Source organism: Myodes glareolus, chromosome 25 (assembly GCF_982192425.1).
Source record: "Myodes glareolus chromosome 25, mMyoGla1.1, whole genome shotgun sequence".
In the NCBI taxonomy this organism is placed as follows: domain Eukaryota; kingdom Metazoa; phylum Chordata; class Mammalia; order Rodentia; family Cricetidae; genus Myodes; species Myodes glareolus.
The window spans coordinates 41,388,862-41,406,509 of record NC_142050.1 but is presented as its reverse complement, the minus strand read 5'-3'; the positions used below and the strand labels follow the sequence as shown (position 1 = coordinate 41,406,509).

At 36.9% G+C, this 17,648-nt stretch overlaps 1 protein-coding gene across 2 annotated transcripts in view; it reads left to right on the top strand.

Annotated features, from left to right (window-relative positions):
* Positions 1-17,648, top strand: part of Tpk1 (thiamin pyrophosphokinase 1) — a 330,187-nt gene that overhangs the window by 104,797 nt on the left and 207,742 nt on the right. For both annotated transcript variants that reach the window (XM_085683895.2, XM_085683894.2), the window contains one exon: positions 7,230-7,299. In XM_085683895.2, coding sequence (XP_085540021.1) covers positions 7,230-7,299 — 70 coding nt within the window. The remainder of the gene's footprint in view (positions 1-7,229; positions 7,300-17,648) is intronic.

The following is a 17,648-nucleotide window of genomic DNA, read 5'->3' as shown; positions in this document are numbered from 1 at the left end:
GTGGCATGAAGCAGGTCATTAGGGCTGATGCAGAAGTGTGCATATTGATGCTCAGTATAAATATCACTTGATTTTCATTTGAAATAAGGATAATGTTATGCTACTGACTTGACTAAAATTTAATGAGTATTCTACTCATTATCTGAAGAATATTACAAATAATGTGAGCTTCCTGATAACTACACAGAAATATACTATAAGTAAGACCTTGATAACTACACAGAAATATACTATAAATATACTATAAGTAAGACCTTCCATCTAAAGCCTTGAAAAAGATCTCGAAACAGCCGATAATTTTGTGTGCATTTCAGTGCTCCTCTAAGAAAAGTAAATTGTTATTTCTTTAAAAGAGAATATATTTTCATGAATTTCTGAGTAAAAGCTTTTTTTTTCTACATGGAATAAAGCCTTGGAAGAGAAAGTACACTAATCCATCTCTTATTACTATGTCCAGGAACTAAGTGACTTGGGCTGTATCCAAGGCATTGCTAATGATTTACATACCAGTCATAGGCATGATACCTCTTTCTAAGAGCTTGTTTCAATTTAGATCTGAGGACTCTGTCTTTAAATCAGAAATTAACATTTGTGCAAGTTTGGGCTCTTTCGTATCTTAAGTGGCATAGAACTCAACTCAAACTTGCCACAGGCAGAGAGAGAATTTATTAACTCACAGCTAAGATTAGTGTGTGGCTGTAGTCATGGCAGTGGGAACTCAGTGTGTGCAGGTCCGTCTTCTCACTTTCTTATCATGTTCTTGCTTGGGGACAGGATGGCAGACTATGTAGTACACATTCCCGGTCTCAAGCTGCATGGCAGGAAAAGAGGAAACCTGCAAAGTTACCATGTCTCCGGCTGGGCATCACCGATCTTTCTGCCTGATGAAGTGTTTTATCCCTTTTCCCCAAAATAGGGATTATCCTGAATTATTTTTGCTATCCTATGAATATATAAGTCTATTTTTTCTTGTCCTTCTTCATATGTGTGCATGACTGCCATCCCTGTGTGTTGAAGATTGCTTCTAAGATTTCACATAAACTAAACAAGTGTTCTACCTCTGAGCTATAACCTCAACTTTCTGTTTTCTTGTCAGTTTGAGTTTCAAATTAAAAGTCAATATAACTCATACCCCTTGTAAAAAAAAAAGTTTCAAATCAACAGTGTTTAAATGTCATTATTCCATCCCTATTGTTTTTTAAATATTCACTATTAAACAGTTACTTTGAGGAATAGACAGCTGATCTTGTGATTGAACTAAAAAATGCAACTTGAAGGGCTTGATCAAAAATGAACTTCATTAACCTTTTAGGAAGGGTACAAGACAGTTCACCATGCTGTCTTAGGTAATAAAATAGTGAAGTCTTAGCAGGTGCCTTTCCAGTGTTCCATTCAGCCATTTTTGAGTGCCTACCCCCCTCTTTTGTTGGCATGAGTTTCCTTAGGGAATTAAGTCTAGTGTCTACTTTTCAGTATTGGTAATCAGAGATTGCTGATTAACCAATCCATAATCTTGATATGGAAGAGGGTATCAGATTTTTAGTTTTTTTAGGTTTGTTTATTTTTCTCTCTGAGTTGCTATTTACTGGAAGACCTAAACAAGAAGTAATTTTTGAAAAGAATTCATTATATAAAATAATATGCTAGGAGGCTGGGAGAGAAGGCTAAGTGGCTAAGAGCCCCGACTATTCTTGTAGAGGACCAGAGTTAATTCTGAGCACCTATACAGTGGCTGAGTGCATGTAACTCCTTGTGGTGATCTGAAAGAAAATGGGCTCCCGAAGGAGTGCTAGGGAGGTGTGGCTTTGTTGGAGCAGGTGTGACATTGTTGAAGGAAGAGTATCTCTATGTAGGTGGACTTTGAGGTGTCATATATGCTGAAAATACGTGCCTAGTACCTCAGAGCACTTCCTGTTGCCTGTTAGTCAAGATGTAAGAACTCTCAGCTGCTTCTCTGCCACCCTCTCGGCCTGCATGCTGCCTTGTTCCCTGCCATGACAATAACGGAGGAAACCTCTGAAACTGTTAAGTGAGTCATCACAATTAAATGTTTTCCTTTATAAGAGTTGCTGTGGTCATGGTGTCTCTTCACAGGAATAGAAACCCTAACTAAGACACTCCTGTGCCAAAGGATCCGATACCCTCTCCTGACCTCCATGGGGACCAGGCATATACTTGGCAAACAGACTTACCTGAAGGCAAAACATTCATACAATAAAATAAATAAAGGTATAATTTAAAATACTATAAGCCAAATGGCTTGACACATTCATGTAATACCATAGTGTAGTAGACTGAAGCTGGGAGATGACAAATTCAAACAAACAAGTAGCATATTAATGCATATAAAAGCAACTTTCTTGATGGCTGAATGTGAGGAGTACTATATAGCTACCAATAGTCACACAATGGCCCTGTATGTCTGCTGCTGTGGTTTCCATTATAGCATATATGTAACAGCAATTCCCCTTATGCTTACCGTCTTGTCCATCTCGACAGGTATTTGTGTTAGTGGTACAGAATTTCTACATCAAAGGGGAAGCACGTTTAAAAGTGGTATAAATTTTTTTTTTATAAGTTGTCATCGGTGGTTTTTTTATATATTTATTTATTTATTATGTATACAATATTCTGTCTGCATGTATGCCTGAAGGCCAGAAGAGGGCACCAGACCTCATTACAGATGGTTGTGAGCCACCATGTGGTTGCTGGGAATTGAACTCAGGACCTTTGGAAGAGCAGGCAGTGCTCTTAACCTCTGAGCCATCTCTCCAGCCCCCAAAGTGGTATAAATTTACAGGCCTTTCTCTGAGATAGAGTTTCATCAATAGCACAGCGTCTTCTCTGAGTCTCCCTTCTTGATTGATTTACATTGTCTTTCTGTGAGTTCTGGATATTTTATTAATTGAGTGGGATACACCCTAGTAGTTTTGATACTAGAATCAGAGTTGCTGGGATTGGCTTAAAGTCACTGGACTAGTTAGTGCTTATAGAACCTGAGATAAAAGTTGAACTCCAGTGTTCTTATAAGTTACTAAAATGGCAAGATTTCTCTCTCTCTCCTCCCCCTCTTCTCTGTCTATTTTTCCCCATATAAATACTTGAAATTACTTTAATAGCATACTTTGCAGTAAGTCAAATTATTTTTGCTCCACTTTATTCAACAGAAGATTTTGGAATAGTCAATTTACCTGTAATTGTGAATGCAGTATTTTTTTGTAAATATTGCTAAATGCTGGGTTAAAAAAAAACACTTAAATTTATCTTTAACGTACCAGAATTGTTGAGAGAGAAAAGTTGTCCCAGTGATTTTTAGCGTATTTTAGTTATCAGAGGTTTATCAACTTGAAGCATAGTAAGCAATTGTTCAGCCATCACTTGGCAAATCTGAAAAAATTTTGCTATATATGCTAACAGACATTTTATATTAAGAGATAACTCATGCAGGAATTCTTAGTACAATTTTAATTATGATGAATGAACATTTTTAGTTGGATTTATTGTGATTTATCTTCTTCTCCTCTAGAGTGCCCTCTACTTCTGGTCATGTTACACGGCCATTCCCTTTGTTGGTCATGTGTGTTGCACAGTTTTCAAATTGCTACATGTAAACCCATGTCAGCATTATTTGTCATATTCTTCAAACATTTTCTTTTTAAATGCAATCTTATTTCTATACTTGTAAAATTTGAAGACATTTTGTGAATAAAGCATTAAAAAATAAAGAATATTGTTTGTAGTACCTGATGGGAATCACATTACTTCAAAACTAGATTTCTTTTTTCTTCAGATGGAATAAATCCCCATGTCTAGTTTGTGTGTAATGAGAGGGTAGTCTGTGTATCTCCTCATGAGTATTCTAGCTCAGGTGTCTATTTAAAACATTAGTAAACATGGATAAATGTAGTTACCATGTGTTTTGCTTTTCATAAACTGCTCTAAATCCATCAAGTTAAATGTAGTTGTTGACAAAAATAAGAGGAATTTTAGCTGAATTGGATTTACTAATGCATTCTTTATGTCTCGTCTTTTAAAGCCGATCTCTCATTGCATTTGAAGCTTTTGTTAGTCTAAAGGACGTTACACACATTGGCTCCTTACTCTATTTTCTTCTACTGCGAAATGAGCTTGGATGCCTACCAAATGTAAATGTGCCTCATTGCTTATGATGTCAGTGGGGAGTAAAACCAGGCCTTGCACATGCTAGGTCAGCACTCTTGTCCCTGAGCTCTACCCTGGCTCTTAAAAAGACTTAACTGTTGAAGTCAGCCGATCACTGCTGTGTAATATTGTATGAAAATTGATATCATTCTACTTGTTAATCTTCATCAATTAAACACTATTTCCTCCATTTTATATTGCTTTAGTAAATAAATTTTTACATAAAAGAGCTCATGTACTTGTTAATTTTGTTTATGGAGAATTACTTTTTATACTCTGAGGGTAATTACTGATCGTTTACCATCTGTTTCTATTAATCAGTCTTTTTATTCTCCCCAGTCAGTGATATCATACTACATTTTATGGAAAATCATTTCTCCCTCTTCGCTTATGATGATTTTGACATGTGGGGAATGTGCTACAGATTCTATGATCTTCTGACAGTTATATTCTTGGCATAATATGAACCTGGATTTCAGTCCTTATAAAATATTTTGGGCAGTTAGTGAAATTAGTCATCCCTATTAGTTGATTTTATGAAAACTCTTGTTTTCATTTAATATTTTGTACTACCTTGGGCTGTTCTTTTCTAAGAATGTAAGTTTTTTCATTTTAAAAAATTCTAACAAAAAAAACAGAGAAAAATGTTTCCTGGATGTCTAATGTATTCATGTATTGTAGGATGTAATTATTAAATTACTAGTTGTTTAATGATGCTACTGCATAGATAAAGAGGCTCAAGCTATAACTGAGCGCATTTTTACCCACTTGACTCATATTTTATTTTCTTTGGAACATGGAACATGGAAAAATAGACTTTGGTTGGGGCTACTATGCTTATATATGGGGTTGATTAAATATGTTAACACATCTAAATTTTGAATTAAATATCTAATTTTTAAAAATATTAAGTTCAGTTTGCACACAAAAGATGATAGGATGGTTTTAAAATGAAGAAGTAGGTCAATAGGGTAGTCTGTTTCTTCTGAATCCATTCCTATCCTATCTATTAGGAGCCTGTAAGACAGTGCTGTTGAGGGTAATACAGAGAGTGGAAACCTGCAGATAGGAATCTATAAGCAACTGGGATACACGCAATTCATGTAGTATTTTGGCAGATAATCTGGTCACATGCTGTCCCTTGTCTTAGGTGGGGGAAGTGTCAGGGCAGCATTCACTTAGGTCTATGGCATCATTATTACTGATTACTCTTGTGTAGCTCCACAATGAGAAAGTAACTAATATACTTAGTGGTTTTATTTTTAGTAGTTGTATAGGTACAGAACACAAGGCTTTGGTATATTAAAGAAATTGCCATAATATCTTGTTAAATCTCTAATATCTTGCATACACTCCTACGCTACAAAGTTAAAAAAGTTTGATCTGAACCCCTAGGGCAAAGATTTTTTAAAATAAGTAAACGAAGCCATGATCCTCAACATGATCAAAACTCACATGAACACAAAGGATTGCAGGCAGCATGAACAACTCTGCACCAGCCCTTTACATATATATTATCTCTTTCAGTTTATTGTTTTTATCGGATTCCTGAGTGTGAGAATGAGTGAGTTTCTTTTTCTTGTGTCTTCTCTAGGGCTCTTTTCCTTCAATTTGTTTTGTCCAATTCCATAGTGTCAGTTTTTTATTTATTTTTTATTTTATTTTTTCAAAAAAACATTAAAAATTAGCAATAAATATCGTAAAAGTTCTTTATTGAAAATAGATTGCTATTATGAAACAGTAACATTAAAACTAATATTCTTGGCATATATTATCAATAACAATATACTATATTATTAATATTCGACATAATTGAAAAGAGAATTTATAAATTGTAAGATAGAGTTGAAGTAATTGATCATATACAGAAGGAAAACAAGAATACAACATTTGGAGAAAGGTTGAAGACAGGTAAAAGTGTCCACAAATATGTTTCACTGGAAGATGGGAACCTGAAAGTGATCCCTCCAGAACCTGGAAGGGATCCATCTTCAGCTTTGGGAAGCAGAGCTACTCTAGGCACAGTTTTGAGGTTGAAAGTATTGGCAATAAAAGGAAGGTCTTAACTGTTCCCAGAGAGAAGAAAAACAAGGCACAGAACATTGAGGCAGGCTACCACCTGAAAGCACCGCTGTAGTGAGAAGGCCGCTTAATGGTTTCCTGACTGCCCAGGAAATAACCACACAGAAACTGTATTAATTAGATCATTGCTTGGCCCATTAACTCTAGCTACTTTTAGCTAACTCTTACATATTAATTTAACCCATCTCCATTATTCTGTGTATCACCATGTGGCTTTGACTTATCAGGTAAAGTTCTGGCGTCTGTCTCTGGTTGGGCTACATGGCTTCTGTCTGACTCTTGTCTTTTTTTCTCCCAGCATTCAGTTTACTTTTCCCCACCTAGCTCTGCTTAGTTTTCTCTGCCTAGCTTTGCTCTACCCTATCACAGGCCCAAAACAACTATTTTATTAACCAATGGTATTTACAGCATATAGAGGGGAATCTCACATCACACTACTATTCCCACAGGACATCAAAAGCCAGCATGTTAATGTGCTCTGAGCAACTGACAGTAAGAAACTGCATCCTACTCCCTATTGTAAGCAAGAACCTATCTTCTCTTATAGACGAGGAAAAGCACATTGTAGAATAGGCTAGTACCAGTACCACACACTCTCCACCTCTTTTCAGAGGAACTGAGGAAGATGCCTAGGGTCTCTGGGTGATTCTATTTTGTTATCTTTCGGAGTGGGTGTTTTGGTTTAGTTTGGATTTTGGTTTTTTGAGAAAGGCTTTCTCTGTGTAACAGCCCTAGCTGTCCTGGAATTAGCTTTTGTAGGCCAAGCTGGCCTTGAACTCACAGAGATCTACCTGCCTCTGCCTTCTGAGTGCTGGGATTAAAGGGGTGTGCCACCACCTGGCTGTAGAGTCACTGTAATAATGACAGAAGTGCCATAATGTGAATCCTATGATCCATGGGTCTTCTGAGTGTTTGTGTTTTAGTGTGTTCACAACACTGTGCTTTGCCATTTGTACTGAAATGATTTGTGTTCTTTTTGTTTGAAGCTCTCTTCAGAGCCTGTGCTGATGGAGGTGCCAACCGCTTATATGACCTCACCGAAGGAGAGAGAGAAAGGTATGTGCCAAGTCAGTGTCTGCACGCCCCTCACTTTTGCTGCTCCTTAGTTTGACTCTTTTTATGGCGTCTGTTTATTTTCTTTCATATTCATCATAGGGATTGCCTATATGAGAAGGGTTGAGCTGCATAACCACAATGTATTATTTCTTTTGTTGAATGAGATTTCCTAGAATTAGTATCATCTCTATTTTTCTCTTTAAAATCCTATTCTATTACTTTAAAGCCTCATTAAGTCACATTACCAAATATTGAAATTTGTGAGAACTTTTAAGGTTGGCTAAAATAAAACCTCAAATGACTATTTATATTGGTATTGAAACACTTTAAATGAGTAAAAACTAGACTTCTAGAAAAGAAATATATTGTCTGCTGTAGAAGATGTGAAGTTTTATATTAGTGTTAAATAGATTTCAGTAGGACTTACTCTTTCTTAATTACTTCTCCGTTATATACATTTATTTTTGAGAGAGTTTATTTAATGATTTGGTTTTGCATTGTCTTGTTTTCCTGATTCTTATCTGTTGAGATATTATTTGAAGAGGGAATATGTTTAATGGAAACAGATTTTCAAATTAGATCAGTTTTGAACATGTTTGTGTCCCAGCTAGTTTGGAAACACAAGATTTTGTGGTATAGATGTGAGGATACTATTTGTGGGTCCAGTTCAGCCATTCTCATCTGTGTTAGGAGCTGTACTGAAGTGGTTGGCATTTGAGAAATCACCTACTCACTTCCAAAGCAAAAATGAAAATATTCTAGCATAACAAGCCCTGTGTGGACATAAACAAATGTGCTTTGAAATCGTCTATTTCTCTTTGTGACGTCAGAATGTTTAACTTCAGCTTTCTGATACCAGAGCTGCTATTGAGAGCAGCTGGTTGCTTTCTTTGGAGAAGTTCTGTTTTCTTTGAGATCAGATGCTATTTGCTAATGTGTGGAGACTAGATGCAGTTATCAAAAAAGGCAATAATAGTGACAACCTAGAACAGTTAAATTCTATTTACTCATTACTGCACAACTTTGCAACTTCCTCTAACAGTATACTCTAATACCTGACGTGGACAATGTGTGAAAATCATTCCAAGTAATTTTAGAAAGTGCCTTGGCACATAGTTTGGAATAGGGTGTCATGTCACAGGGTTCAGGTTATAAACTCGGTAGATTTTATCCCATGCCTATAGCCTGGTTGCTATCTAGAGTTCAGCAGTTACACACTATTTCTCTATTGGTAGGCACAGCTCAGGAACATACTAAAATCAGGACTTGGGAAGTTATTAACCTATCACTTTCCACCTATCTTTTAGTTATGATACCCATCTAGAATGCTTATGAAAAACTACAGATGTCTGTATTAATTATTTTATTTGATTTAGACAGACACTGATAGCAAAGATAATAGAACACTTTTATTCATATTTAAAAAGTAGATTGACAATGACACTGGGACTGGTTTCCTCTGCATATACTGGATTTTTGGGATCCAGTCTGTTTGGATGCTCACCTTCCTGGACCTGGAGTGAGGGGGGAGGAACTTGGACTTCCCACAGGGCAGGAGACCCTGACTTCCCTAGGGGACAAAGAGGGAGGAGGAGAGGGAGGGGGGAGTGGGAGGGCGTTGGGAGGAGGGGCGTAAATGGAAACTTTTTATAATTTAATAAAATTACAAAAAAAAAAGAAAAAAAAATAATTAGTGGGGCTGACCTTATAGTTAAACCTTTCCGTTGCTGGGTGCCTGGTTCTTGGAGCAATAATAACCTAGTCTTCTCAGAAAAAAAAAAAAAAGTAGAATAATAAATTTTTTAAACAAATACCATTATTTTGCTGTTAGTTTACTTAATTTCAAAATAATCAAATCAAGTGTTCTTGATCATATTTATAAATAATCTTTTGTTTGTTTCGTTTTGCTGTTTCTCTCAGTCACTGGAGGATGGCTCCCACATGACAACTGAGGTATTTACCAATCTTATTGCAAAGATGACCAGTATAGACTATTTGTCCATTATTTCTAGGAGTCTTAGCTACAGCCGCCTTTGTAGATTTTCAGGAGTTTCCCTTGCACCAGGTTTTTACCTTACTCCAGAGTGCACCACCATCAAGGTGTCTCTTTCAATACTCTCCTGCTGTGTCCACCTCGGCAACCCTATCTATCATGTCCCCACCTGCACTGATCCCCCCATTCTACCCACGAGGCTGATTTATTGGTTAAAATTCCAGCATCTGTGTCTGGAGGGGCTACATGGCTTCTCTTTGACTTTGCATCCCTTCCCCCAGCATTAAGTTTAGTTTTCCTGCCTACCTAAGTTGTGTCCTGTCAACAGGACAAGGCAGTTTCATTATTCACCAATGGTATTCACAGCATACAGAGGGGAATCCCACATCACTAGAGGCAATAAATAGCTAATGCTACCCAGGGCAGAAAAGGCAATGACAGAGATAGCAAAATAGCCAATCTCAAATTGTACTACAGAGCCACAGTAATGAAAGCCACTTAGTACTGACCTGAAAACAAACATATAGACCAGTGTAATAAAGTAGAAGACACTGATACAAATTAACAGTAGTCACCTAACTTCTTGAAAATTTTTTAAAACATAATATTAATATTTATTTATTACTTATTTAGTGTATATGCGCACACTTGTGTGAGTCTCAGCATGAGTGTGGAGGCCAGAGGACAATTTGTGTGAGTCAGTTATCTCTTTTCTCCATGTGGGTTCTAGGAATTGAAATAAGTCTTTGGGTTTGGTGATATATATACAACAAGAAAATAGTTGATGAGATTAACACTGGTTCTCAAGTCAGAAGCCCTTTGACAAACCTCTATCTCCAGAAATATTTACATAATGATTCTAATAGCAAAATCACAGTTATGAAGTAGCAAATAAAATCATTATATGGTTGGGGGTCACCACAGCTTAAGGATCTGTTTTGAACGGTTGCATCATTAGGAAGGGTGAGATCCACTGGGCTAGAGAGACTGCTCAATGGTTAAGAACATTTGCTATTCTTGGAGAGGACTCAGATTTACTTCCCAGCACCTGTATATATCAAGTGGCTCACAACACTCTAGTTTCAGGCTATCCAGTGCTCTCTTGTTGCATCTGTGGGTACCAGGCACAGACAGGGTACACATATCGCCACAAGCAACCACACATATACATTAAAGTAAACTAAAAGAAGAAAGTAGAAGTTGTGATTAATTGGAGGGAGAAAGGGAACCAGATAGAGAAGGGAAAGGGTAGGAAGATGGTGAGTTGGTGGCAGGGGAAGGAATGAAACAAAGTACAAGGACATGTTTGTTTGAAGATGCTATGATTTAACTCCTTGTTTGTATGCTAGACTTCCATACTGAAAAATAGATGTATTTTGTTGTAAAATTATGTGAAGAGAAAATATTCAGTATAATAAATTAAGAGACACGATGAGATCATTGTAGTTCAGTGGGGTGTGTATATGGGTGCATATTTGTGTGTGCCCTTGTGTGGCTGGGGTTGAGGGAGACTTTCCTTTGTCTCATGGGCAAAAGCCAAACTCCTTATCTTGAGTTAAGGTTTTCTTTTCAGATATTTCTAATATATTTTTTAATTGGTAGACAAACAAATGTCTTACACATGCCATGCACTTTTTCTCTCTGATATTGCATAGGCCTTGTCTCACGGCTTACTTTGTACACATTGGAGCTATGCATATTCTTTAGTGTGCTGGTTATTAGGTAATGTTATTGGAGAAAGCCAGCATTTCTTGTAGCAGTGCTGCTGCAGGCCCATGTTCCGATGATGCTGTGTGTGCATCTGAGCACCCCTCTCCTTCCAGCCTGCTGCGACTTGTCTCGTTCTCTTTGATGCTGCCTACAAATCACAATATCCCGTTCCTATTCTGCCTTGATTTAGAGTTGTAAGGACTCATGCCCTTTACTAGATTATAAATTTCTAGTGATCTATTGCTCCTTTCCTTTGCATAATGCTTTTTAATTATTTACTCTCTCATTTTGTCTTGTGACGATGTGCCTTCTACTCTTCACTAGGGGGTGAACTGCTCGAAGTCAGTAACCAGAGTTAATCATCTTTGCATGCCTCTAATATCTAGTGTACTAATGAGCATCTGAAAATTTATTGAATTAATGATTTTTCACTGGTATTTCAACAGAGATGTCACTAAGGCTAAGCTATTTTTCAGTAAGGGAGTTCTCACATATATTGTCAGATATTTTAAGTATTTTAATGCTGAAGAAATGTTTCATAGTCATATACATTTTAATTTTGTTATTGTATATAAACTATATATAATATAAATGCTTTATATCTAAAAATAACATTTATTTTTGTTTAAATTACTTAGTTTATGTCTCACTTCTAACAGATTTGCTGCATTATTCTGCATTATAATTTCTGTCAAATGTATCTTGTTCTGAACAAGGTACTCACATTTGAATTCATTAATAGTTTCGAAGCAGCATACACTAAGAACATCAATGCTACATATAGGAGGTGTGTGTGTGTGTGATGACTTTGTTGGAGTTAGAGATTTTTAGACTCTTGCAGAAGAGTCTAAGGAACAGCTGATTTAATGGTACACTAAGGGTATTTGAAGTGGTAAGGATCATTTTCATCTTTGTTTCTCAGAGTTAATGATACATACAGAAACCTGAATAAGAAGGCTTTATGGTTAATTTTATATAAACATTATTTTAGGTAGCTGATATGTCTAGCAACAATTACTGTAATTTAAAAGACAAGCATTTCAAAGATGCCCCTGTGTTCATACAAAAGGCTTGCTTTTGGACTTTGTTCTCAGTGGTAGGATTAAGAGGTACATAAAAACACATTTTGGTCTTGTTTTCGCTCACTCCCTTAATTTTGTTACCATTATGATTTCGGGAGCAGAGAATATAATTCAGTAGTGAGTTTATTTTCTAGAATACATAAGGCTCGACACTGAAAAAAAAGATTTTTCTATCCTTGCAACTCTATTAGCAGATTGGCCACCCATTCCACATAATGATTGTCGTATCTCCACTGGTCCCTATAAAACACTTCAAGCTAAATCAGGATCAAAATATAATTGTAATAACTTGGATCTGGGATACAGCTTAATCAATATAGAGGACCTGAGGTCAGTTCCCTAGTACACACATGGCAAACTGAGTTAGATCACTAGAAACCACATTCCGCAAGTTATCCTTTAACCCCTGCATGCACACCATAGCATGCTCCCCAATAATCCAAACAAATAAATGAACAAATGCCCAAAAATAGTTAAATACAAAAACATGAAGTAAGACACTAGACAGACTTCTGACCTCCACATGCATGTACTTGTATGTGCACACACATACACACACATGTGCACTTGGACACAAACATATGCAGAGCATGCCTACAAAATATAACCAATATGTAAGGACACAAGTACCCACAAAATATAACCAATATGTAAGAACACAAGTACCCATGGAGGCCACTTCCTAAAACAGCTTCTAAGGCATCTACCAACATAACTATCTCAAGCATCTATCTGGTAGCAAGTGTTCCTTATGCCTTCAGAGGAACTAGTAACGTGTCATGAGTAGTTCAACCACTTTTCCATCTGCTTATTTCATGGCATGTGGCAGCTGCTTCAGATTAGGAACTTTGTATTAAGTTGCATTGGATTCAATCTGATTGTATTGCTACACTAATATAACAAACATATATGGCTACTTAGGGTACTTGGGCAGAAATTTTCTTATGCTGTGGGTTTCAGGAACACATCACTGTGGAGTATTTAGAGACATTTTGATGAGCCATATTACATTTAATAATTATAAAATAGTGCATAAGCCAAGAAGATCCTTACTGTCCCTTCAACGGTACAGTATGGTGAGCCACATGATAGCTTGGTGAATGCTTGATGAAAGTGCAGGGGAAACCACACTTGTGTTGTGGGATATTTGTACAAGGTGTGAAAATTGCTGTGACTGGTGTAATAAAGAGCTGAATGACCAATAGCTAGGCAGGAGGTATAGGTGGAACTTCTAGGCAGAGAGAGAACTCTAGGAAGAAGAAGGTGGAATTACCAGCCAGACTCAGAGGAAGCAGCATGAGCAGTATGGAGGGATGAGAAAATGAGCCACGTGAAAGATTGTAGTTTAAAATAAATGGGTTAATTTAAGTTATAAGGCTAGTGGGACAAGTCTAAGCCAAGACCAAGCTTTCATAATTAATAATAAGTCTTCGTGTCATTATTTGTGAGCTAGTAGCCCAAAGAAAAATCCAACCACACCCTTGCATCAAGGACTGTTAGGCACATCCTTGCACTACATATAGAATGGTCATAAACACTTTTCAAATTATGACTGGAGTGAAGGATGCAGTGTTTGACCCTTAATTTCTTCGTATTTTTATTTAGCATTTGTTGGGTATAATTTTATATGATAAAATTGGTTGTAAACTTGCAGTTTAGTTGTCTTTGAAGTGCTGTACAGTTCTGTACCCACCACCATAATGGTGACACAAGAGTGACACATGTTTATTATCCTTTATTTATTATTTATATACATATAATATTTTTATTATATATTATGTATGCATTTTATCCTTCTGTAATTGACCTTTAACCTTCTCACCCTTCTAGAACGTCATATAACAAACTCTTATGCCTTATAGTTCTTTGGGTCAGACTTCTCTTTCTCCTACCAAATGTTTGTAAGTTTTCCCCATATTAATGTGTATCAGTAGCTTGCTGTTTTGGCTGGAATATATAGATGCATTCATCTGTGCATTCAGCACAATTAACACATCTGTGTTGGTTTATTTTTTTTCAACTTCACACAAGCTAGGTTCATCTGGGAAGAGGGAACTTTAATTGAGAAAATGCCTCAATAAGACTGTTCTGTAGGCAGTTCTGTTGCCGTATTTCCTTAATTTAAGAATATGCCTGGGCAGGTGTCATGGGGTACATAGGACAGCAGGCTGAGCAAGCCATAGAGAGTAAGCTAGTGAACAGCACTCTGTGGCCTCTGCACCAGTTCTTGCCTCCTGGCTCTTAGCCTTGAGTTTCTGCCTTGGCTCCTCTCACTTCTAAACTGTGATCCAGCCCTGTAAGCCAAATCAACTCGTTCCTCTCTGAGCTGCATTTGGTGATGGTGTTCACCACAGCAACAAAAACCAAACAACAAAACGCCCTATTCCCGAATTTGCCTTTTAGTTGGCGCCTGCCCGTGCTTCTCCAAGGTTTTCTCTGGGAAATTCATTAGGTATTTTAATTAGAACTGATGAAATTCCTTGAAATTATCAATGCTGAGGGTTATATAACTGATTGAAATGACTCATGTAAAGTCTGTGCATGTGCTATTTCAGCAAAAATTTTGCAAATGCTAGGGCACTCTTGTTAGATGTTTTTCATAAGATAAGACAATACATATACATTTTTATGGAATAAGTTGATGTCAATTATCTGAGCATGAATTGTGATGTCAATGAACTTTACTATATAAAATAGTTCCTTTCACCTCCCTGTAACAGCTTTCCTCAGTGATGAGATTTATTTTGACTTTCTTCAAGTACTTTAGGCACAGTCAGAAAATAAAGTTTTCATTATGCTTTAGATACATGGGAAGGAGACCTGCACAGGCCTTGCCTTGGGAAAAGGAAGTGTTTGGTTCCACTTAATTCTTACACAGTATCCTGAGCACTGATTGGCCCTTTGCTGCTGTAAGTTTCTATTTAAAAAGTATTTATGCAGTCAAATCACTGAGCTCTATAAGCAAGCCAACACTATTGGATCTTTGAATCAAAATGACAGAAGGGAGAAATGATTGGCAAATTTAAAAGAGAATTTACAACAGAAATCTTGGTATTAGAGAGCCTTCTTTACACAACAGACTGTGGAGGGATATTTATCTTGAATTATTGATTAGATTAGTTTGGTAATAATTTTAGTCTGTTGGTTATCAAACACTGTAAATCACAGATCTCAAAGTTATCCATGCATGCTGTGAATCATTTGGGGGTACTGGGAGAGGGACAGATATGTATGCAAAGGGCCATGTTTGTCAGATCACGCCTGAATGCAGAATAAATTCTTAGAGTGAGATCACTTTTAGCAGCTGCAGGAAGTCAGTTTACAACTAAATTTAATCAGAGCCATTGTTCTTTATGGCTATTCTATTTCATAAAGTATGTTCCTGACAGAACCTTTTTCCCTCCTGCTCTGTAGATGGAATCCTCAGATATAAATTACCTTCTGGTGATTGTTCAAGAAAACTTGGAATCATTTGTCAAAAGTTTGCAGTAACATGTGGCTCTTTTAATGAAAAATGGTGATTGAGAGCAATTACATATTATTCCAAATTAGCTTTTTTAAAAATGATTTATTTTTGTTATTTTTAATTGTGTCGGTAGATATGTCATGTAAGTACAGATTCCCAGGGAGGACAGAGGCATCTGATCCCCTATAGCCGGAAGTATAGGTGGCTGTGATACACATGACATGGGTACTAGGAATTGAACCTGGTTCCTCTGGAAAACCAACAAATGCTATTGACTGCTGAGCCACCTTTTCCAAATTGCTTTTGTATGAGTCACAATATAGTATCTAATAGTCCGGCTTTTCATACATGCTTATACAGATACATTTACATGCATGCTTGCAATCACTCATTTACATTCTTACAGTGTGATTTTCTGTTTATTAAAATTGAAGGTTTGTATTGATAGATGGAGATCCAGCAAAATGTCCCTAATATTAGGGTGGATGTCATTCTGTTTTCCAAAACATCATCATAGGAATGAAATTTGAGTTGATGACCAACTTGCAGCCAATCCAGCAATGATGTTCCTTTTGCTAGGAAGCAGTAAATTGACAGAATTTAATTTGCTCAAGGGCTCATTATAAATCTTATGGGGAAATATCCAAATGACACTTATACAGCCATGAAATACCACCTCAATCCAGGGTAGTAATCCTGGGGTGTCTCTTTGAGCTGCTCACTTTACAAACTCCAGGTTTATCTCAGTAGCAAGGAAGGTCAAGAAACTGCTGAAGAATCTCTCTCAGGGGATATCTAAAGTCAAACAGAAAAGAGGAGCTGGAGAGATGGCTCAGCAATTAAACTCTTTCAGAGGACCAAAGTTAAGTTCCTAACATCTACATAACATCTTACAACTGCCTGTAACTCCAATTCTAAAGGGTCCAATACCATCTTCTGGCCTCATAGGCGCCTCACAGGCACTGCATTCATGAGGTATACATACATATATGCAAGCAACACACTCATACCAATGAAATAAAAATAAGTAAGTCTTTTTTTCTTAAGTAAAGCAGAACATTCATTACAATAGAAATAAAATCATCGTGTGGCCATGTAATATACTCCCAAATGCCATGAGAGGAGGAACAGCAAAGGTAGAAGGAGTAAGTTCCAGGGCCCTGTGGCACACCACAGTAGCCAGATTATGGCAATGTATTATAAATCTCAAAAGAGCTTGAAGACAGAACTTCTAATAGATGTCAATTCTCTAGTCTTTGCCTATTTTATCAGCATATTGAATTATCATATTCTATACTCTATAAATATCTGCAAATATTATGTGCTAGTTAAGCAAACTGTTCTACACACTCTTAAGTAGACTTGCATTTGCATTTGTGGATTGAAATTATTAGTGCTTTTGTGAACTACAGGGAGGTAGCATTGAGCACATCACATTTCTTTAGTTTCTGATGGATGTCATGTGGGGTTCTTTACCTCAGGGATGATGTAGGTGCTATCGGGCCCACATTTTAAGAAATAATCAAATCCTTGTGTCATCTTAATCATAATTGTTCATTTGGTCTGTTATCTTAAAAACACGGTGTTGCTTCTGCAAATCAAGGAATGGTATTTTTTAACAGAACACTATTTCAAAACCCCATCTCTTTTTTTCATACTGCTTTATTGATTCTTAGTGAATTTCTCATCATGCACCCAAATCCCACTCATTTCCAAGTCCTCCCATATCTACCCTCCATCCTTGTAACTCTCCACACTAACAAAAGCTAAAACAAAACAAAAGCATCTCACATTCATCATTATGGAAGCTGCAGTGTGCCATGGTGTGTCACAGTATATCTTTTTGTCCAAACATTAATGCAAATGTTCATTTCAATGGGTCAATGGTCTAGATGGAGGCCTCTGGCTTCTACTACACCATCACTACTGGACCCTCGCAGAGACTCCTCTAGGATATCCTGCTTTTGCCCTGGAGATCCTGTAGCTATGGTTCTGCAGGTTTGGCCCCTTCACATATTCCAGAAGCTCATAGGTAAAAAAGATTTTGGAGTTGGCCAGCTCAAATCCCTGTATCTGGGCCTCAGTAGTAGCTGAATTG